Source organism: Pungitius pungitius, chromosome 9 (assembly GCF_949316345.1).
Source record: "Pungitius pungitius chromosome 9, fPunPun2.1, whole genome shotgun sequence".
In the NCBI taxonomy this organism is placed as follows: domain Eukaryota; kingdom Metazoa; phylum Chordata; class Actinopteri; order Perciformes; family Gasterosteidae; genus Pungitius; species Pungitius pungitius.
Window position 1 is genome coordinate 18,761,561 of NC_084908.1, and position 24,399 is coordinate 18,785,959.

Below are 24,399 nucleotides of genomic sequence, written 5' to 3' on the forward strand. Positions count from 1 at the left end.
CATGTGCCGCGCAGAGGAGTCATCGTCACTAAGAACACACCTTACCGCAGCAGCAGCAGCAGCAGCACAGTCGCGTCTCAGGTGTCACAAGTGAGCAGAACGAGTTTAACGCCTGCAGCTACGGCCGAGTCATCGGGTAAGAAGTCTGGTTTTGATTTTGTTTCCTAACTTTCTACTCGAAAGAATCCCATCCTACGGTTTCTTATTTAAAAAGTCATATTTTCTGATATTCATTCTATGTAGAGCAGATAAAAATGATTGTGGTGCGGTTGGGGGGGGGGGGGGGGGGCGCGACTCGTACAGCGGTGGATGAATGCAGTTGAGCAGGTAGATCACGTGCTGCTTTTTGTTGTGTCTGCTCAACAAAAAGGCATTTATGAGCAGTAGGAAATAATAAATACTGCCTCAGCAAGAAGGGGTCAGAGCGAGCCGGATAAAGAGTTCCAAATGTGACTTTAGCGTAAAGAAGAAGACACGCTGAAAGAATTATTTAAAATTGTATTACTTTTTTCATGACTTTTTGAGGTGGAAATAAAAAAAAAAACCCTACACTTTCAAGTAGACAATTGTAAAAAATGTTCCTTTACCAGCTAAAGTCCTGCTCTTAAAATGACAATGTACTGAAATATGTGAGCAAAAGTAACCTTTATATGAAATGCTTTCAGGGTAAATATGATTATAAACAAATAAGGATCACTGCTGCTTTTTATTTTGACGTTGTAGTTACCCAACAGCACTGGAACATATTCAGTCAAATCCTTTACAAAGTAACTAATTATCAAATAAATATTTGAATAAGTGGAAATACTCAAAGTCAGAATCAGACTAAGAAGCCATTTATGTTTATAACATATGTTACACACGGAGGAATCTGAATTGGTGCAATATAAGAATAAAATAGAGTAAAATAAGATATAGAAAATTAGATAAAAATATAAAGCACGAATTGACAATCACTACTCCCCAAATTATGTCACCTGACATCTCGCATAGTTTGTACCTTAATGTCGGGGGCAGAAAAAAAAATAAGTCTGATACATTTTTGTACTTTTCACCAAAGTGAAAGTTAGCAACATTTCATCCCTTTTAATATCAATAAACAACAAAAAGGAATAGTGCATCACAGGTGATTTGTTAATGACAATCCTTTCAGTGGCCTGTTCAATGATCATTTTCACTTTGCATCATTCAAATTCAAAAAAACCTAAAAGGAAGGTGTGTGTGTGTGTGTGTGTGTGTGCGTGTGTGCGTGTGTGTGTGCATTAACCGGCCTTATTGCACAAACATTTTCACACTCCTTTCTCTAAGCTCTTGGTTTGGAAATTGTGAATTAGTCACATAAAATATTTGAAACAATATTAGTCTTTCACGTGCCAGATAAACATGGAATGATCCTGAACAAACACTTGACGTTCAACTATTCATCTGCGTGTGTGTGTGTGTGTGTGTGTGTGTGTGTGTGTGTGTGTGTTGCAATAAATGACTCTGAAGGAAAGAATCAGTGGGTGAAAGTTTCATGAAGGAACGCACGGGTGTGTCTCAACCACCTGGTGGGAACACAATTCGGTCTCGATTTGGGGGGGGGGGGCTCGTTGGGACAAAAAGCACATCCGCATAACACGATCCAAGACTTGGTTAAAGGTTTGGATTTGGGCTGGAAGACTTTAAGGTAACCCCAAAATCAAAGTTGTGTTACCAAAAGGCCTGAAAACATGACTCTGTGTGTGTGCACTTGTATTAATACGTCGTGGGAACTCTTACAGTCACAAGTGTGGACTCATATCTCATTTTGGATCAAAAAGCTACGTTAAATTATATTTTTTATATTAACATTACACCAAACAACTGTGTGTGATGTGTCGTTAATGATTAATGCCCCTCCACACACACACACACACACACACACTCACACACTCACCTCTATAGTGCCTTTTATTTGAATAACCTTTTTTGATTTCACGGCCGTCAAACCGCTCTCCTCAAACCTACTTATCGAGCAGCATTTGGCGGCTGTTATCGCTTTAAAGGGTTACTTTGCTGTTCGTTATCGGCCCGGGACACAAACAGCGAGAGACAAAGGCGAGGACCGGCCGGTGGGGGACGACCGAGCGACGAGGAGAGCAAACATTGATTCGCTTTACACGAGCAGCACGTCACCTTCGTCATTGTAACGTGCCACAGTACATTGTTCTCTGTCTACAGGGTTCTAAAAAAAAACCCAGTTAGGACCCTTTATAATGGATTTCATCCAGCCGTTTAAAAAACGCTGAGATGGTTTTTTGCACGATGTTGTCTCTAACTGTCTGCTGTTAGGGCGCCAACCGTTAAATTCCTTGTATTTCTGACATATTTTGGTGATAAATGTTCCTGATACCTGATGTTGGAGAGGAGTCTAAAAGGCTAAATGCCGGCGAACCAGTTCATCATAACGTGCATCACAGCTCGCGTGTCCGGTTTGGTTTATTTAGAGCAGGTTTGAATGCGTGGACTTGGTTCTGGGTCGGGATAAACTTCCTGGTTAAGAATGAAAGTCAAATGCAAAGTCAATGCAAAGTCAATGTAAAGTCAATGCAAAGTCCTCCTAACTGGCGAATAAACAATTTGGCCGTGTTTGTTTGCCGTTTTGCGGTGACGCAGCTGGGGATGAAGATGAGAATTAGAAAATGCATTTCCTGCTGAAAATGCGTTGGGATGCTAAAAGCAGAATCTAACTTCAGGAAGTTGCTTAAAATACAGAAATGGAAGGAGCTGAAATGAACTTAAAAGAATTGCTAAAAAAAAACAGAAATGGGAGACGCTTATTTGAATTTGAATTTGAAAAAATAAAGAAATAAAGGAAGAAAAATAAAGCTGAGTATTAATATAAGTAGTAGAAAGTAGTAGTATTAGTTCTAGTTGTAATTGTGGTACTCGTGGTAGCTGTAGAAGTAAGTTTTAGATTAAAAGCAGTAGAAAAACTAAAAGTAATAGTGTTAGTAGTAGTACTAGTGTAATCATCATTAGTCATAGTAGTATTTGTAGTAACATGAGTAGTAGTTGTAGTAATAATAGCAATAGAAATAATAGTATTGATAGTAAAAGTAGTTTTATAGGTAGGAATACTACAAGTTGCAGTGTTCCTGGTAGTGATAGCGTTTTAGTACCACTAGTAGTATTAGTACGAGTCTTTTTAGTATAGTATAATAGCAGGTGAAATACTATTAGTATGAGTATTAGTAATAGTAGAAGCGGTATCAGGTGTAGAAGTACTACTAGTTTTACTAGTATTTGAAAGCAATACGTATTTTAACAAAACAGCTTCATTCTGTGCTATAGATAATCATTGAGGCTTTTATTTTGAAATAATTATTATCTTTGAAATGAATAGCTGAAAGTGTGAAGGGGTTGAAACGTGCCACGGAAGAAATAGAAGCTGAATAAAGATTAATAAAGAACAATACTTGGAATACTTGCATCAATGCATCAATGCATTCCAACAAATAGGCGTTAGAGTCATTAGTAACAAATACTTTACAGGTGACATTTACAGATCCTTTTTTTTACACTCATTGTTCTTTTTTTTTTCTTTTTCATTGATAGGACGTTAAACGGTGTCGAGTTTCGGGTGTTCTTTCCACTGATGCTTCTTTTGTTTGCTCTTTAACACACAGTGGACCGTGATGCTGTTTTCTCAGTGCCGCTCCCTGATTCACGCTGCATTTCCACCAGATTAATCAAACCCCCTCAGACCCATTATCTGCTTTTTGAAAATATGATTATCCGGGGATTTTCTTTTTTAAAAAAAGGAAGAAAAAAAAGTGACATAACATGAATTTTTCCGTTGACTCGAGGCGATTAGAATGTGTTTTTTCGATGTGTGTGTTTAAAAAGAACAGAAAGGGGGGGGAGTAGATTTGTTTTTCCGTCCCCGTGTGGGTCCTGAGAGCCTGTTGGTGGCTCACTGTGTCAACCGCTTTCTCTCATTACCTCCCCAGTGGATCCCAGCACGAAGCCCTCTCCTCCCATGAGACACGTCGCATCATGACAGCAAGCTATCTGTATCTACTGGTCTACTTACTGGGAAGCTGCTTAGGTGAGAGCCTTTTGTTTATAAGTGTCAGGATCTATTGTCAAGATACGGCCAAATGCACACTTTTTAAAGAATTGACCTCGCTAAAAAAAATGACAACCAAGGTAAAGATGAGAATATTATATTGGAATGATCCTTCAGGGGGGGGTAAAGTGTTCCTTTAAGGACTTGTCGGTTCTGCTCTTTTATTGGACACATCAAAAGCAGCCTTGTAGTTTAAGGGATAAAGATAATCTCATTCAGTATTTACCGGTACAAAGCCCACCGGAGGATGTAAATCCACATCCATCGGTCCGCCCCCTCAGAACTTCCTAAGCCCATTCTTTAATTTTTTAATAAATGAGCTTAAACCCCATCAGAGTCAAAATCAGAAGCCATTTATTGATTACACATTGAGTAATTTGACTGGATGAATTGGTGTAATCTAGAAGAAACTAGAAATGGCAAGAATTAATCAGATAAGTAGGTGTAGACTGTATAACATAAGGAAGTAGCACCATGAAATGAAATGTCTCATGATGGAATAACCTGTTTCAATCTGGTTTAAGTCCTTTCAATGGACATGTGGGCTCTAACAAAGTGAACTTTGTGTTGCTCTGCAGGGCCATCAGTCGCACAAAGGTGAGATCAAAAAAGGAAAACGCAAACACAAACATTGTTGTTATTGCAAAACCGGTGGCAGATTAAATATTTCCTCTGTTGTAAGGACCTCGCCCTGTTTGTAATTGTTATGTCATCCTTTGTCACTCAACATCTCTGTGGCTGGAAATTCACAGGAATGAAACCTGTACAACAACAGAAGGATGTGTTCAGGTGAGTGATGATGTGCCATATTCTTACAGCGTAAAAAAACAATAAGGAGAAATCCGAAACTAGATCTGCATTTTTTTTTCTTATCATTCTGGCAATCAAAAAAGAACCCCCCCTAAAACGTATCCGCCCTTTGATGATCATTTTACAAACAAAAAAAATTATCGACTTATCTTATAACAAGTTCCAATGTTTGCCGAAGACTGAGGACTGAAGACTCACTGAAGAGGGTGTGGTGGCAAATTTCCAGTAATGGAAGGCAGCAACTTATAAAAGAACTCAGTCTGGGGGGGGCGGGGGCGGTTCCATGTCAGAATGTAAAACAAGGACAATTCCAAGAATACCAACAGACCAGGAATGCTGAATCATGACTGGGAACTGAGCAAATCACCTCCCACGCAGCGTCGACGCGCGTGTGTGCGCCTTTAAGAGAGCGCTCATCGTTATACTTTAACCTGACATGGCACCTGTACAGACAATGTGTCATTAATACCACTGAGAAAGAGTGTACGACGTAGAGGGCCTTGAAAAGGAGGGGGCGGGGCTCAATGGATGACGGACAAATGATTGGCAGTGATTACACCTGGGATGACAGGTGACAGCATGTGGAATCCAGGCAGCAATCTGTAGCGTAAAATCAAGGAAAATTCATTTGTCCGATCACAGTCAACGGTGATGTCATGACTCGGTGGCTTTCTAGTGTCCTGCCTAGGCTCACTTCCCCCCCCCCTCTCGTTCTCCCCTCGTCCAAAGGGTCCGGCGGATCCGACCTCTCGCTTCCTGCGCTGCGTGGGATTGCCGTCGCGTGACGCGGGCGCGGACCACGTGAGGAGGCTGCGAGGAATGCTGGCGGGGGCGATGGACGTGTACGCCTTCATGGTACGGGCCCCCGAGACAACTATCGGCGGGGTGTGAGCACGTTGCTCTTGACAGACGCACAACGGGAGGAATGCGGTTGGAAACTCCGGGCCGTTCCGGTTGCCGTGGTCACGCCGTAAACTTTCTGGTTCCACGCAGGTCGCCTGCAGGTCGTCTGCGGTGTTTGTCTCCCCCTATGAAACTCTCCTCTCTCTCTCTCTATCTCTCTCTCTCTCTCTCTCTCTCCATCAACGCCACCAGAGGTCCAGCGCGAACGGAGTGCCCCTCCTCAGCCTGGAGGGAGAGCTGGCTTTAAACCCGGCGGCGGACCCCCTCCACAGCGAAGCGCTGGTCCAGATGTGGCTTGAGGTCAAGATCAGGCCGCTGCTGAAGTCCGTCTCCAGGCACTTCCTGTCCTGCCTCAGCACCAAGAACTTCAGCTGCGCCACCTACCAGACCGTGTACGTCTTCCAAGTCCATTCCGAGTCTCTGTCGGCGCTTCCGTGACCTTTGTGGCGACGACTCACCTCAGCTCCTCCTCCCTCTCTTTCCCCTCAGGGTGAGGGAGCTCAGCCTCCATTACTCCGAGATGGAGCCAGTCAGACAGAAGTGGATCTACTCATTCTTCATGTACCCCTTTCTGTCCCGGGACGGAGTAGCTGGTAAAGTTCAACCGACCCCCGTTCAAACCCTTTGATCTGCTCACATCTCGCTGTGCGCGTCCGCTGACCCGTGTGCGTGCCTCCGTGTAGGCTGCGTGAGCCCGCAGCAGAGCAGCGAGGATTGGCTGATGAAGAATTTCGGCGCCTTCAGGGCCGAGGCCCGGATGGAGGACCTCGCGACGCTCAACCTGGTCTTCAGCGGAGTGAGTTCCTGTCGCCGGGTCGGAGAGTTTGTCTCACTTCTACTTTGTCGTCTTAACCCCCCCCTCCTCTCCTTACTCGACCCCCCCCCCCCCTCCCTGTAGCTGGAGGTTCTCGGCCTGCTGTCTCCGGCGCAGAAGGCGGAGCTGCTGCTCAGGCCGGAGGTCAGCGGCTTGGACAACGGCACCCTGAGCCTGGTCCTGCACAGCCTGCTCGCCGGGGGCCCGCCTCCCACCGCCGGCTCCGGCGGGGGCCTCGGCTGGGGAACCGGCCAGAACTGGACCGACCCCGGAACCCCTGCTCCTTACCTCCCAAGGCCCACATCTGAACCCCACCCGCCACCGTCCCCGCTTAACAAACTCAAAAAGGTGTTGTAGCGCGAGATCTGAATCTAGAACAGCTATTGGTTTTATTTTAATCTTTGACTTTAAGGCTTCAGTCACACAAGATATAATGTGTTTTTTTTGTAATGCTGCGTGAACTAAAAGTCTGCGGGACTTCTGGGGAAAATCTCTGTTTTGGTAAAAAAAATATATATATATATGCACGCAGATTCTAAGCGGCGTCATGGCGGCTTCCAAACCCCTTGGGAGCTTTGTTCGTCACTTTGTGTCCTTCACTCGAGAGGTAAACACACACACACACACACACACACACACACACACACACAGGCTACATGATTCAGCACACACCTGAAATAACTCCCCACCTGCTGTGTTCCTGCAGAGGCAGGCGGCGGAGATAAAAAGCACCACTCTGACCCAGTTCCTGCTCAACTGGACTCTGGCCGAGCTGGCCGACGCGTACCGACCGCCAAGCGCCTCCGTGGTCCCGGAGGCGCCGCGGGTGGACCTCACCGACGTGGAGGCCTGGTACCAGCGCGCCGTGGTGCCGGTGTTACGGAGGTTCCTGCCGGGCGACGGCGCCCTGATGCATCCAAACATCAAGCTGGCCTTCCACAAGCTGTTGTGAGTCGAGCTCTTAACCCTAACCCGAACCCTAGGGTTTAGTAAAGCAGTATGATACCACAGGCTGTACTTTATGGTCCAATGATGTAACAGTTCAGAGGTTTGTTAGGCCCACATCGCTCATGGCGTCCACCTTAACTGTCTGTTTGCGAAAGCTGGCATTGCCTCAAGAGGATCATTTGCGAGGGGGTTTCGCCATCGAGCTAAAAGCTAAAATGTCAGCTAACGGTCGCGCAAAATCCAACGTGACTCACTCTCAACCAATGAGAAGGCTGGGTTTCATCAAACCGTATTATATCAATGAATTGATACCAACGGATGTGACTTTCATTAACTCAGCATCCAGTAAATCAATACATTTCGTCTCTCGCGTGTGCAGAAAAGTGGCCAAATAACCAACAGCAGTTCATGAAATCCAGTGAATGTGCGTTTGTCTCCCGCGTTGTGTGCAGCTACCTGGACCACGACGCCATGCAGAACGACACCTCCGAAGTCCAGAACATCTGTAGCATCACCCTCGATGAGAGCCAATGCGGGGTGAGGGACCTTCTGCTGTCCAGCCACGAATCCTCTTCAGGATTGAAGACTGACCCCCGTCTGGTTCTTCCCCAGCTGACCGACGCCGTGGCGAACGTGGCCCACGTGATGCACTGTGCCGCCGACAGCAACCTGACGATGTCCGAGGAGACGGTCGCGAGGCTGATCGAGGAGCTGACGCAGCGTCTGAATTCACTGATGCAGGAGCTGCTCACATCGGTGAGCGAGTTGACCTGAAAAGACTGAAAAAAGTGTTTAATAATCGTTGGTCGTCTTTGTGTCATTTGAAGTGTGAAACTATTTGTTTCATAAATCCACAGTTGGGAGGAACTCACCTCTCACACATCTTCATTGTAAACCCCCCCCCCCCCCCCCCCCTTAGGACCTCGGCGCCGTGGTGTCCGACTTCCAGCAGCTCTTCACGGAGGCGGACGCCCCGTCTCCGAGCCCGGAGCGCCTGGACGACCCGGCCTTCATCAAGCTCTGGTTCAAGGTCAAAGTGGAGCCTCTCGGGCCTTACGTGCCCGTGGAGGTCCTGTCCTGCCTCAGCGCCAAGAACTTCTCCTGCCCGGCTTTCCAAACCCTGTGAGTGTGAACAGCTGACACACACACACACACACACACACACACAGAGTACAATCTATGCCATGTCATTTATTTCTTTTATTTTTTTCAATGTGTGCAGTGTGGCAGCATTCAGTGAGAACAACGACTATGGGTATTCTTATATCTATTACTTTTTCATCTATCCGTTCCTCTTGAATCACAACACAAATGGTAAGTAAACCTCTCAATCAAATAAAAATGCTGCAAAAATATCAACAGAGAGGCTGACGAACAACTTAAAGTTAAAGTTAAATACGCAACACTCTGCTGCACATAGTCCTGCATGTTGCATTAAGGAAATAGTCCCCATCAAATATGTACTTGCAGTTCTTAAGTAAATGTGGTTGGTTAGTAATAACTTGGTAATAATGGAATGATCCAATCAGATCCTCAGTGTGTCATGTCGGCGAACAACAGCGCCGAATGGCTGACAAAGAACTTCGGTGCCTTTTTGCAAATGGCCTCCGTCGCTGACTTCTACAAACTCAACCCAAACTTCTCGGGAGTAAGTCTGGAAAACGCCGCCGTTCTTCTCTCCCCCCCCCCCCCCCCCCACCCCCCCGCACCCCGAAGCCTCCGTCCTGAACCCCTTGTTCTGTGCAGCTGGACGTCCTCCCCCTCTTGAGTCCGAGGCAGTTGGCGGAGATGCTGGTGCTGCCTCTTCCGACTCCACCCGAGAGAGACGTGGTCATCAACCGAGTGTTTGACTTCTTGTTGGAGTCCCCCGAGAGGGCGCAGCTCTCTGAGGTCGCGTACTACCTGCGGAATTTCATCCCCCAGGTAGCGGCTTTGAAATGATACCTTAAAGCTTTTGGAAAAGATCTTTGAACCGTGTCGGATGATTCATTGTATGGTATTTATTTGTCAGGTAAAGCCACCGTGCATCGTCTACGAACACATGTGAGTATATGGTTATGTATATATTTTTATTTAATTTATTGTATTTATTATTTAAGAGTCTTCACCACATCCGAGAGCTAAATATGTACTTTTTACTCCACTATGTCTGAAGAGGGCAGCACAAATATAAAGTGCAAATACAACCAAATAAAACCAATAAATGAATCATAAGCGTCACAGTTAACTACAAATGTTCGTTGAGTTTGCAGAACACACGTATAAAGCAAATATTTAGCCATACATTAGGGGTGTCACTCTAAATTCCCGTGGGACGTTTCTCCTTTATTTGTCAGCTTCGAGAGACTTTACAGAGCCATCCCACTGGTGCCGCCAGACATCGAACCGAGCATCTGGACTTTCATAGGAGAGCTGATGAGCGTGGCGCCAGATGGTCAGTCTCTCTCTCTCTCTCACGTACACATAGCACAACCTCTACAGGGTGAAGCATAACGGCACCATTTATATGAGTTCTTTTCAACTGTGTGTCATTCTGTGTTTTGACAGAGTGTGTTCCAGGGGACTTATTGGTGAGAATTTAAAAAGAAAATGTTAACGTCTGTTTGTATGTTTTGGGGTTTTGTAAATTTTCATAGACGAAATGTATTAACTTTGTCATTCACAGTGCCCAGAAATCCCCTACAATGGTAAGAAGTCTCATTTTATTACACAACACATTACTCTAAATCTCTCCAGTGCAAAAATCTGAATTTTTTTTTTGGTGACAGGTACCATCATCTGCGAAGGAGTCAACAGGTAACCCGTTGGTTAGGACATCTGTCCAAAATGACAAATAACGGTCTCGTTAGCTGTGTATTTGATCTTCTTTCCTCCCTCTTTTTTTTTTTTTACATGCTTTCACAGCTCTCAGCTGCTCTCTTATATGAACCCATCTATGGAAGTTAACTGCGGTTACACCCTGGAGACATATGCATGTGCTCAGGTGACTATAGTACTATAGGACTATAAGAGCTTCAGTCCCAAACCTACTTTGACATGTTTTGAATATGTAGGATATATATATATATATAAATTAAATGCAGTCACCATAGAAAAAAAATACAGCCCACAGCAGTGAGTGACAACGGATGTTGTCACTCACTGCTAAATTATCATATAAAATGATTAATGTTTTGATAACCTACATGTACCCAACAATGTGCAGAGTATAAATATGAAAGGATCAAAATAACCAATCGTTGTGTTTCACATACAGCTGGAGAACTTCACAGCCAATCAGATGGTGTCTCTCCTGAAGTGTAATCTGCCTGGAAGCAGCTCGAACTCCAGAGTTCTGTGGAAGACGCTGCTGACCAAGCTGTCCTTCGTTTTGGACCCGGCGCTGGACATTTTGGCCGACCAGGTCAGTGTCTTTTTGTGTGAACATCCTCGACAACTGGTCCAACGAGTGCATCGGCCTTAGAGTAGATCGAGGGAGAGCGGCTACAGTTGTGGATTGATTCAAATGATCCGTCCTCCAGTCCACGACCACGACGGTCGGTTCATCGGCGTCCGCGGTTCTGGACGTGATCGGGGACATCAGAGTGTCGATGCTGACGGACGAGCAGCTGATGAACAGCAGCGTCGTGGACAAGTGGTTCTCCGGACGTCTGGGCGCGTTCCTGCCTTTTGCATCCGGAAGATTCCTCCACTGTCTGACCAGGAGGAACCTCAGCTGTCATTCATACCAGCAAATGTAAGCCATTTCTCCACAAACTCACAGAGCCCCATGCAGGTTACTTTATTTCATTCTAAAGAGGCCTTAGCCCAGGATGCATAAGGCCAACGTACAGGCCGACTAATCCTGTTAGAAGGTTGCCTCTCGTCTGGTTTCTCTTTTATTTTTGCCCCATTGTTGATGAGGAACAGAGTCGTGTCTCCCTTTTATTATGTCCAATTTGAGATACAATGAAAAGTCTCATTCTGTGGTTGATTTACTCGTCAGACTGCAAGAGTTTAACGCCCGATTTGACAACCTGACCTATGCGCAACAGCGCGTGGTCCTCAAGGATTTCATCCTGCGCTTCCTGACGCAGCCGCACTCAGGTACTCGCCGCACGATCCAAACGCCCCGGAGCGCTCTTGCTGTAAATGAATATATGATGGATGTATTTTTCATCCCAACGACGGGCTCCAGGTGCGGACTGTGTGTCTGCATCCAACAGCAGCGCGGAGTGGGTGGTGTCGAACCTGGGTCGGTTTTTAAGTCTCTTGGACTTCGGGGAGCTGCTTCAACTCAGCCCAGAATTAAACTTCGTAAGAATCCATCTCTGCTGATATCGAGAATTCGGATGAATTCGCCGATGCCTGTTTTCGTTCCCCGATTGTTTTCACAAGAAGTGAACGTTTTGTTTCTTCCTCCATCCCCCCCACATGCAGCTGGAGGTCGTACAATTCCTGACTCCAAAGCAGGCTGCAGAGCTGGTGTCCCTCCTTCCTGATTCTCCAGAGAAAGACAGCATCATAAACAAGATCTTTGATCGCCTGACCGAGTCTCCCGAGGAAATTCCAATGTTCCTGTATTACTTGGATAATACCCTGTACCAGGTATAAAAAAAAAGATCTCTATTTATTCACAATTTACACTCTGCACTACTTGTTGAAGGTAACAATCCTTATTTTTGGTACTTGAAGGCAAACCTCTCTTGTTCATCGTACAAAACACTGTAAGTTCACACATTTTGATGAATTATTCTTGAATGATTATGTTAACATGGAGCTGTGAAGTGAATCCCACATGCTGCTGTTGCAGGCTGGACAGACTGGACATGATCACGCCCACGGTTCCTGTTAGTACAGTGTCATTAATCAGCAACACTGTGACTCTGTTGTCTTACCACATGCCAACAGGTAAGAAGCTCAGTCTGTACAATGTTATCAACGCCAAGTCGATGCTTTTTCGCTCACTATTCTAAACATGAGTGGCATAAATGGAATACTTTGCATATCTCTTTTATTTGGTTATTTTGCACACATATATCCAACATTTAACTTCAAACAGAAGTACATGTTAATATTCAAACGTTCAACAAACCAACTTAAAAATAGATAATATGTCAGTGCTGCGTTCACTTGTTTCCTCTGTTAAAATAAATAAAAAATGAATCAAGCTGTATATTGTTGAATATTTTAAATGAAATACAAACTGCTAAACGATGGCCATTAAATCTGAACATGTTTTTTTGCTGTTTATACACCATAATGTAAACATACCATTGAAATTTTGTTATTATATATTGCATTATATACCATTGAAATTTTCATTCAAACCTTCCTCACAGGTTGCATCCTGAACAGTGGAGAGGTAATGTACTGTGATATTATATGAATGATCAATTGTCTCATTTGTTTTGGGATAAAATACTCATCATCCTTTTTTCTCCCAGTGCAACGTGACCATAACAAACGGTAAGTTCTCTCACTGCTTCGACCTTCATTCACATTATCCAGTATGTGAATGTTAATAATCACCGTGAATGATTTATTTTTTTCTACAGAAAGGGACATTTGTGTTGGAGTGAACAGGTGGGATTTCAGAACCTCTCTATTTACCATGATTGAGCTTTCTACATATTTCATATTTATATATCATCAACATTTTATTTTGGATTCTTTTTTTATTTTATTTTTTCAAACCACAGCACATTGCTGCAGTTGAACCTCGGACAGACGAACAGACGTTTCTGTGACTTCTCTGTTGAGGAAATCGCCTGTGCATCGGTAGGACACCACAACGTCTCCACATTTACTCATTTTCTGTATTTAAGTATTTATTTTCTGTATTTACTTCACTTGAGTTAAGAACAAGTTCTCCACTACGTCTCAGTAATATAAATGTGTTAATTTAACTCCCCTACATTTGATGGTTATAGTTAATGGTATAAATCATATGAAATGATGCAGTGTTCTGCTCATGCACCAAGTAGAATGCAAAGTATCCAAAATGGCTCCAAGGTGCCAAACTGCGAGGGTTGGAAGAAGAAGTCAGATTTAAAAAAAGTAAAGATAGTAGAACTAAGATGTAGAAAAACCTTCTAACAAGTCCTGTAGTCCAAAGTAACGAAGACTGACCATCAAGTATTCATAATGCAGACTTTCCGATTTTTAAATTATTATTAAGAGGCTCTTACATGCTTTTGTTGTGGTGACTAAAATAATGTGCTAAAATCCATCGCGTGACCTTCGCTCGGTGGTCCATCCGTCACACAGCCGCCAGCGTTGACCGCACAAGACCTGGCGGCCATCTTGGTTTGCAATCGCTCCTCTGTCTCCGGTGGCTCTCGACCCGCCTGGAAGCTCCTCCTCTCCAAGGCCTCAGGTGTGCTGGACGCAGCTCTGGACCTTCTGACCAACACGGTACGAATCAACACCTGCCCTCAATTGACCCTTTTCTTGATCAGAACCATATTAATGTTTATTTTTTGTTCCCTTTTTCTATTGTTGTAGACTCTGGACCCCGGGAATCCTGCGGTTTCAACGGTTCTGGACGCTATACGAGAAATTCGATTGGACATGCCGCTGCCGGGCAGCCTGAGCGACCCCGCCTTCATCCAGCTGTGGTTCCAAATCCGGCTTGGAGGGTTCCTCCCCGCGGCTTCCGCCGACTTCCTCTCGTGTCTCGCCGCGAAGGGGTTGAACTGCACCGGCTACCAGCGTCTGTGAGCAGCACATTCACGGCACACACCTTGGACCGACCGCAGGTCTGAATCCCTCTCTGTGTCCCCCCCCCCCACGCTCTGCCTTGACGACACATCCCCTCGTTCCGTTGCAGGGTGCAGATATTGAGCGACTTGCGGCCACGCATGACCCTCGCCGGGCAGATTTCTGTGTACACGCACTTCATGAAGTCTTTCCTGAGCAGGAAGGACACCGCAGGTATGTTCCCGCCTTTTTTGGTTTTTTTTCGCCCTGCAACAATGGATGAATCAAAATGGACAAAATGGAATTAAATCTGTGGATCAAAAGGATTCAAAATGTTCTCTTTGTAACACATGTCTCCTGTCATTTGTTAAATAACACCGGACTATGTAATTGCTATTATTTTAGCTTGTGTTATACTTGCAATGTCTGACATTTTTACTTAAAAAACAAAGTTGATTTAAGTTAAGATTTTTCTAGGGATCTGTACCAAAATGAATCTCTACAGCAAAGTTCAGTTATTTGACAGTGATTTCTGTGGTTCAGACCCCAGCTGCAGCTCACACATCAACAGCAGCAGCGAATGGCTGCAGAAGAACCTGGGAGGCTTCTCCTTCCTCGCGTCCTTCCACGACCTGCGGATGCTCTATTCCAACTTTTCAGCGGTACTTCCTGTTTCATCCCCTCTTATTTGTTCGTGTCCCTTTTTTTTCCCCGCCGCCGCGTTGTAACCATTTGCACCTTTTCGCTCGTGCGTTTGGCAGCTGACGGCGTTACCACAGCTGACGGTCAGGCAGCTGGCGGAGGTGTCCGCCGCGCCCGGCCTGCTCACCTCTCCCGAAACGGTTGCCGTGGTGACGGGGTACATCCCCGACGGATCCCTGGCGGCCTTCTTCGACGACTTCTCCCCTGCCATCACGGTGAGCGCGGGAAATAAGAGATGGCAGCTGATCTGAGGCCGCGTCGGGGCCAGGGGCGTAGGCAGAAATTGTATTTTGGGGCGGGCCAGTGAAAAAGTGGGTGGGACTACAGTTTTTTGTAAAAAGAAATTACTTAAATAATAATTAAACCTTAGAGAGTGAAAAAGAGAATAGCTAAATTGCAAAATTTTCTTAAATACATTTGAATAGTAAAAATAAACTAAAAAATTTTAACTAAAAAACAATTTGATCAAACTTGCCTGGGCGGGCCAGTGAGAAATGTGGGCGGGCCAGTGCCGCCCTGGCCCATTACTGGTCAGAACAGCGAGTAAATACAGCCACCCGACGGGTCAAAGTTTAAGATGCAATGCAACGAAGAGGTAGTAAGGATATCTGCAGTAGTTCTGAAATTTAGAAAAATGTGGAAAGTGTTGTAACATTTAACTAAAAATGATGTGATAACATATATAACAACATATTTATTTTGCCCAAAAATGAACAGAAAGAGCATTTAATGCTGAGCCCTCGGCCTCCAGAAAAGTGCGATTTAAAGGCTTTTCTTTCTGTGCAGGGTCATGAGAACGATTACCCCTCGGGCGTCAGGTCGGCCTTCTTGCAGGTTGTGTTCGATCGAGCCAACCTCTCTGACCCCTCCACGGGGGACGAGGTCGTGCTGGAGTGGCTCCTCAGGCGAGTGCGCCCCCTGCTGGTCGGCCTGTCGCCGCACCACGTCGCCCCGTTCTTCAGAATCCTCGCGGGGAGAAACTGCAGCATCCAGCAGCAGGGGTAAGTCCACGAGACCGTCGTTTCTCAACGAGCACAGATCATTTTTGGTTGGTAAAAATCAAATATCAATGAATGTGGTCATGCAGTATAAATAAAAATCATTAATTTTTTTTTTCCTTCTCTATTTTATGGTTTTTCCAGAGTTGAGATTTTGAATTCAACAATCTCATCTCTCAGTCAAGACACTCAGAAAGAAATCCACAACAGCATCGTACAGACTCTCACAGGTGAAAACGCTGAAAGAAAAGCAACGAGTGTTGCAATGAGTGGCTTCTCGTGCACGAGCTCGCTCTCGAATCCCGCCGGCGGTTTCACACGGAATGTTGAAAGATGTCTTTGCAAGAGTTTCAAGGAAACGTGCACTCGGTATTTTTGGGGAAGAAACGGTGAATGTAAAGAGAAGTTTACCTAGAAAAGTGTGTGGTAATTTCCCCCCTCAAACACTTCCTCTCCAAGACTTCAATGTCCAAGTAGTAGAGTCTATCATTGACTCAAGAGGTAATTCATTATGAGGAAGAGTAATTTAACTATACATTTTTTGTAAAATTAACTCTAAATGCTGTCAGGTAATTCATCTCCGCTTCCATTCTAACCCTCCAAGACACACTTATACATTTATTTATTTTCATTCCTAACGGAGTCCATAACCTCTGACCTCCGGCCTTCATTTGATCTCAGCTCCCTGTGTGTCTCAACCTCTCTCCCTCCGTCACCCCGCAGGGCCGATACCCCTCAAGTGCTACGGCGACAACTACAACCTCAGTTTCTACGGCTTCCTGGAGCGCTCGTTCCTGGGCTTCCAGTTCCCCAACCTGACCGCCTTCCTGTCCCTCATGCCCCCCGGCAGGATGCACCAGGTCGGCGTCGCAGAGAAACCACGCCGAGGTCACCCGTGGTGTTGTGGCAGCGGGACGAGAGCGCGGCTTATTGACCGTTTTATTTACTCTCCTCCAGCTGCTGAACTCCATCCCTCCTTCGGCTCTCGGAGATTTCCTGCGCCGGCCCGACGTCGTCGACAATGACGCGGGGCTCTGCGCCATCTACGACAACTACATCCAGACCCCGACGTTCCTGGACACCGTGTGTACACACACACACACACACACACACAGACACACACACATAGTCAATGACACAGGTAATGTCTGATGTCACTGTGTACATTCGCTACAGGAGCCCCTCCCGGAGTCGGTGCGGCGGCCCACGCTGCCTTGCGTCTGGCCCGTGGCGCTCGGCAGCTCCAGCAGGTCGGAGGTCAACGCCTGGTTTGACCGACGTCTCCGCAACTACCTGGCCTTCCTCACGAAGGGTCTGATCAGCCCCAACAGCACGCGAAACGCCTCCTGCCTAGCCTTCCAAAAGCTGTACGCGTGGCTCGCAATAGACCTTTGGCTCTCTCTTTTAAAAACATCAATGTTTTGGGGTTTTAAAAAATGGTGATTTGTGTTTTTCAGGGTCTCGGTTCTGGGTGAATACAACTACACTGCCGTGGACTTTGGGAGGAGAGATGTGTTCGACAGCATCAGGGCCTACCTCGCCTCAGGTCATTCTTCATTGTAGTGCTTTAGGCAGATTATACCTCATTAAATGTATTTACTTCAGGCCTATGCTACCATCGTTTTTATGCATTCTTTATTTGTCTCCCTCAGTGAACTCCCCCCCCCCCCGTGTAAATATTTGTAAATTGTCGTTGTAGCTGCGGCGCCGAGATGTTACGACCCCGGCAACGCGGACCTGAACTCCACGGCCTGGTTCGCCGAGTACCTCGGACCCTTCATGGCTTTCCTCACTCTGGAGGACCTGCAGACGTTCGGGTCGGCGCAGGTACTCGACCGGATTTGATGAAATCTTGAACTGCAGCTCAGCTTTTGTTCACCGGGGGCCTGGAATCAAGATGATTCATGATGTTAACCCTCCTCCCCAACCCCCCCCCCCCCCCCCCCCTCCCCCTTCTGCAGGTCATCCAGGTGTTCACAGTGAACCCTCTGAACATCGCCTTGCTCAACCACACTTCTATACCTCTCAACCTCACCAACTACTACGTGCAGCTCGTTTATCAACAGGACAGCAACTTCAACCCCCTGCTGTGAGTGTGACCAAAGCACACCCTCACCCCAAAAGCAAAAAAGACATACATGCTGGCTATAAATGACCCAAACTTCCTAAAAAGACATCCAAAAAACAACAAAAGAATTGTTGCGAGCAGACTGTTTGAGTTGGGGTGTCCATCTGATGTAGACAGGTTGGGGGGGGGGGGGGGGCTGTAAGGTCTCGCCTTACTGTAGCGCAATCCGCCCGCGCTGAAGGGCGCCATCTTGCGTGTGAAACCAATTCCTCCCCCGTCTCTCGGCAGACTTCCTCTGTTGTGCCGCTGCGTCGCTCCCGGTCCAGCGTTCAGCCAGCTGAGTCCCGGGGAGAGCATGATGGTTCTGCAAAACCTCACCGCCGTCTGTACGTCCGTGGACCCCCCAGGTGATGAACACGCACGTTGTGCTGTGAAGTTTACACACACGATGTTCATGTCTTGACTTCTCCCTTTTCTCTACGTTACGGAGCAAGCGTTTCGACTAAAAAAAAAAGCAACAAAAATAAACCTCTACATTCTTGCGTTGCAGATTTCTGCGGCGCTGGCGGGCAACTTCGGCAACGTCATCGACGCCAGCGCCATTTCTGCCCTCGGCGCGGCGAGCACCGGCCTGTCCACGGGGCAGATAAAGGCGATAAGTCCCCAGCAGCTGTTGATCGCCATCAACACTCTGAGCGGCGTGCCGGGCTGGAACCAGGGTCAGGCCTGGGCCCTGGTCCAGTCCCTGGTATCCTCGGGGGCCTTCCAGGTAGCTGCTGTCTGCCAGTCCGTCTGCGCCTTTTATTGGATTCAGATTTCATTTGGGGTTTTTTAATCTGTGCCCCGCCCCCCCCCTCCATCCCGTCAGATCAACGGCACGTCGTCGCTGCTCCTGCTGGGCACTCTGATCGTGGGCGTTCCAGCCCGAGCCATCGGCAACGTCAACGCCCCGGCGCTGCTCGCCGCCTCCAAAAACCCTTCGTTCCTGCAGCACATGGCGTTCGCTCCACAGATCATCCAGCAGATCTTTGTTTATCAGGTATGATTTGTCTGTTTGACAGAAGAAAAGGGGAGAGAGAGAGAGACACACTTAGGCCAGGTGCGCCGTGACATCACCGCCGGGTCTAACGCGTTTAACCCGCCATCCCTCTTCCCCCCGAGACAGATCACATCGCTGGACAGAAACGCAGACGTGATCATCCAGAACGTCCCAAATGACATGGCCACAGAGATCCCTCCTGCTCTGCTGCTGGGCCTCTCGAACAACGGCAGCGTGATCCAGAAGCTCAACCAGAAGAAGTGGAAACGGCAGCAGGTGGGGGGGGGGGGGGATTTGGGATTTGTTGACGAAACGGAGCACCTGCTGTTTCTCAGTTGAGATTGAGCCCAATGATTTTGTTCCGTCTCAGGCGGAGCTGTTCTTCGAAGTCATCGCTGTGGAATCCGCCACCGCGGCGCTGGGAAGCCCAAACAAGTGAGTCCTGGATGGCCACCAACGGCGCCGCAGGTGGATCTTAGGATGTAGATAACATCTAACGTGTGTGTGTGTGTGTGTGTGTGTGTGTGTGTGCGCGCGCAGTCTGTCGTCCTCTCTGCTGCAAGGGTTCACGTGCACCGGAGTGAGGAGTGTTCAGGTGGTGCAGATCAAGAAGCTCGTCAGAGCCTGTCGGAGGACCGGCAAGAACAAGGTCCCCCTGGTGGAGACTCAGGTGAGACCATGTGTGCTGTCCCGATGAAGGCTTCGGGTTCTCGCCGGGTCTAAATTCACCAACGGCCCACAGCTTGGGAACTAGATGTTACATCATGAATTTATTACATCATTTCCAGTTGACCTGCATGTACAACTACATCAAAAACGACTCGGACACCGCGCTCTTCAGCCTCTACCCGCCCGATGTGCTGCTCTACTACAAGTGAGTTTGGTGAAGTCCAAAAGGGTTTTGTTTTGAGTGACTGTCGGAGCAGTTGTTGTTAGTTTCCATCTCATCTGTGTGTCTCCGCAGCTACTTGCTGGTGCCGCAGTCCAGCTGCAGGTCCTACTTTGAACAGCTGGCAGGCGCGGACTTCTCCGTCTTCTCCTCGACCCTCAGCTACATGAAAACCTCCTTGTTCAACAACGCGAGGAGCTGCCTGGTGAGTCCACCGACGAGCAGAACCACGGCTGCATCTCAACGTGTTTCTCCCATGCAGGAAGAGCTCGTTTTACACCGTTTTTAAACTGAACCATTTAAAAAAAAAAAAAGAAAGTCAAACAAACTACAGTGCGTAAGTCAGGGTGTCACACGTCACATGGAAAAGAACCCGAACCCGTCAAACAGCTGGATGGGTCCTTCTAACAGATTGAATTGAATTCAGACGCTACACACTTCTGTTGATATTCCCGATCTGTAATGGATTTTTTTTTTCTAAGGGCATAACAAACACGAGTTTGACCGAGGACAACATATCGGTCTTGGGAAACATGTGCTGCACGCTGAACGGGTCCTACATTCAGAACTCTCACCCGTCCATCCTGAATCAGCTGGCCAGCTGTCCGGACCTCTCCGCGGATCAAGTGGCCGCGGCTCAAGCGCTGCTCCAGAGCGGGAAAACGCCCTACGGGTACGTCGATTAGCACAAAGCCTTCTTACCAGTAGCCTTTAATTAGCCTGTTGTTTCTTTTCTTCAAGATACAAACAGACCATTTAAGTTCAAACGTGGGTGTTTATATTTTCAGTTTGAGTTCCTTGTCTTTTTTTCTGCATCAGGGCTCCGTCTCAATGGAACGAACAGACTCTGAAGGACCTCGGGATGTTGCCGCTCTACCTGACCTCAACCTTCTACGACAACTTTGACAAAGTGAGTGACGCGCGCCTGAAGGCGGGTCATCGGGGGGGTGGGGGGGCCCGGCGGCGGAAGGACGGGCGCTGACGGTTTCTTTTGGTCTCGTCCCTGCGAGCAGAAAACGAAGCAGAGGTTCCTGAGGTACTTCCTGGAGGTCCTTAAAAGCGACGGCGTGGGCCGACAGAAGAAGAGGAGTCTGAAGGCCGAACTAAGGAAGTCGATTAAAAACAAATCAAAGCGCGCCATCGGTGGGTCTCTCTCTCTCTCCGTCGTCTGCTTCCTCCTCCTCACGGACCTCCTGTTCTAACCGCTGTTTGACCCCCTCCCAGTGAACGGGTGCACCGTAGGAACCATCACCCAAGTGACCATCAGCGATCCGACCTTCCCCTTCGACTACGACGACATAACTCAGTTCAACTGCTGCCTCAGCGCCTCCGCCGTCAGAGACAACCTGGACGCCATCATTGCCAAAGTGGACCAGGAGGAATACCTGAGCGTCGTTCTCGGCAAGCTGCGAGAGGTACGGGACGTGCTTTTAGCCCCCCTTGATTTAGGGTCCAAACTAAATTAATGGATTCTATGACCTACGTAACGCCTGTGAACACATGAGATGTAGACCAAAGTGTCCGGCGAGTTGGTCAGGGCTTTTTTTTTCCTCTGTTGGTCGATAACTATTCTGACTTTTTTTTTTTTCAGATTTACCCCATCGTCCCAGAAGACCAGGTTCGTCTCTTGGGCCCCGCCTCCCGCCTGGCAACCGTTGCCGACGTTCTCACGTGGAACATCACCCAGATCGACACCCTCTCGGCTTTGATGAACCCGTCCGACGGGCGGTGGGACCCGACCCTGGTGAGCAAGCGAGTCAAAAAAGGCACCCGTTGGCATGCAGTGCGTCGGTCGACGGCGGGGGCGAATGATTGATGTCCTCTGGTTCGCGCAGGCCAAGGCCGTCATCACCAAGTACCTGAGTCAGCCGGGGAACACGCTGGGCACCGGCGAGCTGAACGCCATCGGAGGAGCCAACCTGTGCTCCCTGGACGCCGACGTTTTGAAGAACATTTCCCAACAAAGCATCAAGTAAGGAGCCCAGAACGGCGCCGGACGCAGGTTCTGCTGTAGTCTAGCATGTGCTAGGTTCTACCGGGCCTGCGCCTCGTCTCTCACTCTGTGTGCGCTCGTCCCTCCTCCCGCAGGGACGCCGGCGTCCTGACGATGTCCAACTGCACCTTGGAGAAACAGCGAGTCCTGTTCACCATCGCCGAGCAGGCGTTTGCAACAAACACCCGCTCGACCATCCCCGTTTCGTCTTACCAGCTCACAGCACCGTTTATCGGTACGCAAACAACAACACACACACACACAAACACATCTGTGATGCATTCAGATCGTCTTCATTTGATAACAGCTTTTTTTTTTTCTGGCCCCTGCAGAAGGCGCAGATTCAGCATACGTCCAACTTTTGTCCAGCTCCGGCGTCAACATGGACATGAGTACCTTCACCAGAATGCAAAACAACGTTGTGATGGTCAGTGGTGTGTGTGTGTGTGTGTCCCTGTGTGTTTGTGTCCAGGTGTTTGGCATATGTATTTTTTTTTTACGCCACGTTAACATGAGGATGAGTTTGTGCAGTAGGGTGGTTCTAGCATATGTGATGTTGCTGGATTATTATTACTGCTGCATTTCAGGTCGAGTAAATGTTCTGCATTTGGTCAAAACAGTGCAATTTCCACGCTGAGTTATAGCTGTGTAAAATGTCGCTTTCTCCCCCATTAGGGCCTGAACGTTAGTCAGGTCAGAGGTCTGCTCGGCGCCAACTTGCCCGATTTGAAGTTGTATGAAGACCAGCCGCTGGTCAAGAGCTGGATCGCCACGCAGCTCCAGTCAGAGCTCGACACGCTGGGTATCGGGCTTGTCGGAGGAAGGGGTGGCCCCGCCAACCCCGCCAACCCCACCAACTCCACCAACTCCGCCAACTCCACCAACTCCACCAACTCCACCAACTCCGCCAACTCCGCCAACTCCGCCAACTCCACCAACCCCACCAACTCCACCGCCGCCCCTGCAACCAACCCCGGGACCGCCGCCCCGGTAACCAACCTCAAACCCGGGACCGCCGCCCCCGGCGCCAGCACCACAGGTGAGCGCTTTAAAAGGGTTCAGCTGCAGCTGTACCTCCGTGCCGGTTACGTGGATCATCAACTGGTTTGAATTGCGACTCGTCACTGGGACCTGTTAGCGTTAGCTTCAGCTTTAGCGTTAGCTTCTACCGTTTATATTTAGCGTCGAGTCCATGTCGATTGGCACAGCACCAAGGGACCCGTGAACAGCCTTATTTTTGTACATATTGTAAGCTATTATTGCAGTCGTAATCTTTTGATCATTTTCACTGATGTTTAACTCGAGTTTGTGTCTTTCAGGGAACAACGGGGTCAACGTCCGAGCAGACGCTGGCTTCTCCTTCCTCGTTCTTCTCTCGCTGCTCGTCGCTTCCTTCGTGTGATGGAACACGAGGTGGATTATTGTACCTGATGAATATGTATCCAGGAAGTGAAGAATAGATTTTAATTTTTTTACATTTTATATTTAGCCATGATGATTTGAATGTGCAATAATAATCCATTCAATGTAAATACAGAAATTACCCAGAACAGATATTGTACACTTTTCAATATCCCCAGCTGACATAATATATTTACTTTATTTCAGGGTTGTTTTAATTATTAAAGGTAATGGTGGAATGGACAAAAGCAAAAGAAAACATTTTACTGTTTCTGCTGTGCTTGCTGTAATCCTAACATATCTATTTTGAAAACTTTGCCTTCTTTGTGAAGGCCTGTGATTAATGATAAATGCATGTTGTTGCACAATCATCAAAAAGCACTTACTAAGTTGCAGTATGATAACAGTTAAATGTTTGAGGGGAATAAGTTGTCATCCTTTTGTCCGTGCAATACACATCAAATACAGTTCTAATCATAAATCAATACAAAACATGTGTCTGGTTTAAGCACTTTTTCATGTCTAACTTTGTAAAACAAAAAAAAGGCAGCTAATAACACAACATATAACAACTTCAAGATTTCCATGACAACCGAGGTGGTCGGAGCGGAGGACCTATGGTTCTTCTAATGATAGTTAGTGTAATTTCTCTGTGAACGTCATGGGGCGTACAACAAATTGTTTAAAACCAACTGGAATTTGGCCATTTTGTGTAGATTAAGTTGACGTAATTTAACGAACTCCTCTGAGAGATGGAATTGCTGCGCTTTACCAAACTACTCCAATAAGGGAATTAATTTATATTTATATGAATATTTTAAAATATTTTAACATTACTTTTTTTCTTTCTTTTCAAATATTTTTTTACTTTTTTTTACATTACGTATTTAAAAAAATTCTTTCTTACATTTTTCAACAAAACAATTAACTTTTTTGAGTAAGATGAAATTGTCAAATTTAAAAACAAGAGTGTCATGATTGGGTCTTTTTTTGTCATTTTCTTATTTTGTATTTACCTATAACAAACAGTGTCACCAATTCACAATAAAAAACACACAAC

At 46.9% G+C, this 24,399-nt stretch overlaps 1 protein-coding gene across 1 annotated transcript; it reads left to right on the forward strand.

Annotated features, from left to right (window-relative positions):
* The first annotated feature begins 46 nt into the window (after positions 1-46).
* LOC119218075 (uncharacterized) lies at positions 47-24,329 on the forward strand. Its single transcript, XM_062564478.1, has 65 exons — positions 47-136; positions 3,975-4,072; positions 4,672-4,690; positions 4,846-4,882; positions 5,633-5,758; positions 5,999-6,198; positions 6,296-6,399; positions 6,490-6,602; positions 6,705-6,968; positions 7,153-7,227; positions 7,327-7,568; positions 8,021-8,105; positions 8,181-8,324; positions 8,488-8,690; positions 8,791-8,882; positions 9,098-9,216; positions 9,315-9,491; positions 9,580-9,611; positions 9,905-10,002; positions 10,116-10,138; positions 10,234-10,255; positions 10,337-10,364; positions 10,473-10,551; positions 10,825-10,971; positions 11,090-11,304; positions 11,554-11,654; positions 11,746-11,864; positions 11,988-12,155; positions 12,243-12,274; positions 12,361-12,458; positions 12,890-12,912; positions 12,995-13,016; positions 13,106-13,133; positions 13,250-13,328; positions 13,818-13,964; positions 14,055-14,266; positions 14,380-14,483; positions 14,793-14,911; positions 15,011-15,166; positions 15,738-15,952; positions 16,094-16,179; positions 16,673-16,809; positions 16,907-17,032; positions 17,126-17,316; positions 17,407-17,495; positions 17,649-17,776; positions 17,911-18,038; positions 18,306-18,420; positions 18,565-18,786; positions 18,886-19,056; positions 19,183-19,332; positions 19,427-19,491; positions 19,597-19,726; positions 19,845-19,930; positions 20,021-20,150; positions 20,428-20,618; positions 20,765-20,855; positions 20,959-21,088; positions 21,170-21,360; positions 21,537-21,689; positions 21,781-21,917; positions 22,034-22,173; positions 22,271-22,365; positions 22,614-22,977; positions 23,258-24,329. The coding sequence occupies exons 2-65, from the start codon at positions 4,021-4,023 to the stop codon at positions 23,338-23,340; spliced, it is 7,848 nt and encodes a 2,615-aa protein (XP_062420462.1). The 5' UTR covers positions 47-136; positions 3,975-4,020; the 3' UTR covers positions 23,341-24,329.
* The last annotated feature ends 70 nt before the right edge of the window (positions 24,330-24,399 follow it).

What these genes read in the sequence shown, in the direction of transcription:
- LOC119218075 (XM_062564478.1), top strand. Translation starts at nt 4,021, where the DNA reads ATGACAGCAAGCTATCTGTATCTACTGGTCTACTTACTGGGAAGCTGC. An exon ending in TGCCCGGCTTTCCAAACCCT is followed by an intron (nt 8,691 to 8,790) that starts GTGAGTGTGAAC and finishes CAATGTGTGCAG; the next exon opens with TGTGGCAGCATTCAGTGAGA. An exon ending in TCTGTACGTCCGTGGACCCC is followed by an intron (nt 18,421 to 18,564) that starts CCAGGTGATGAA and finishes ATTCTTGCGTTG; the next exon opens with CAGATTTCTGCGGCGCTGGC.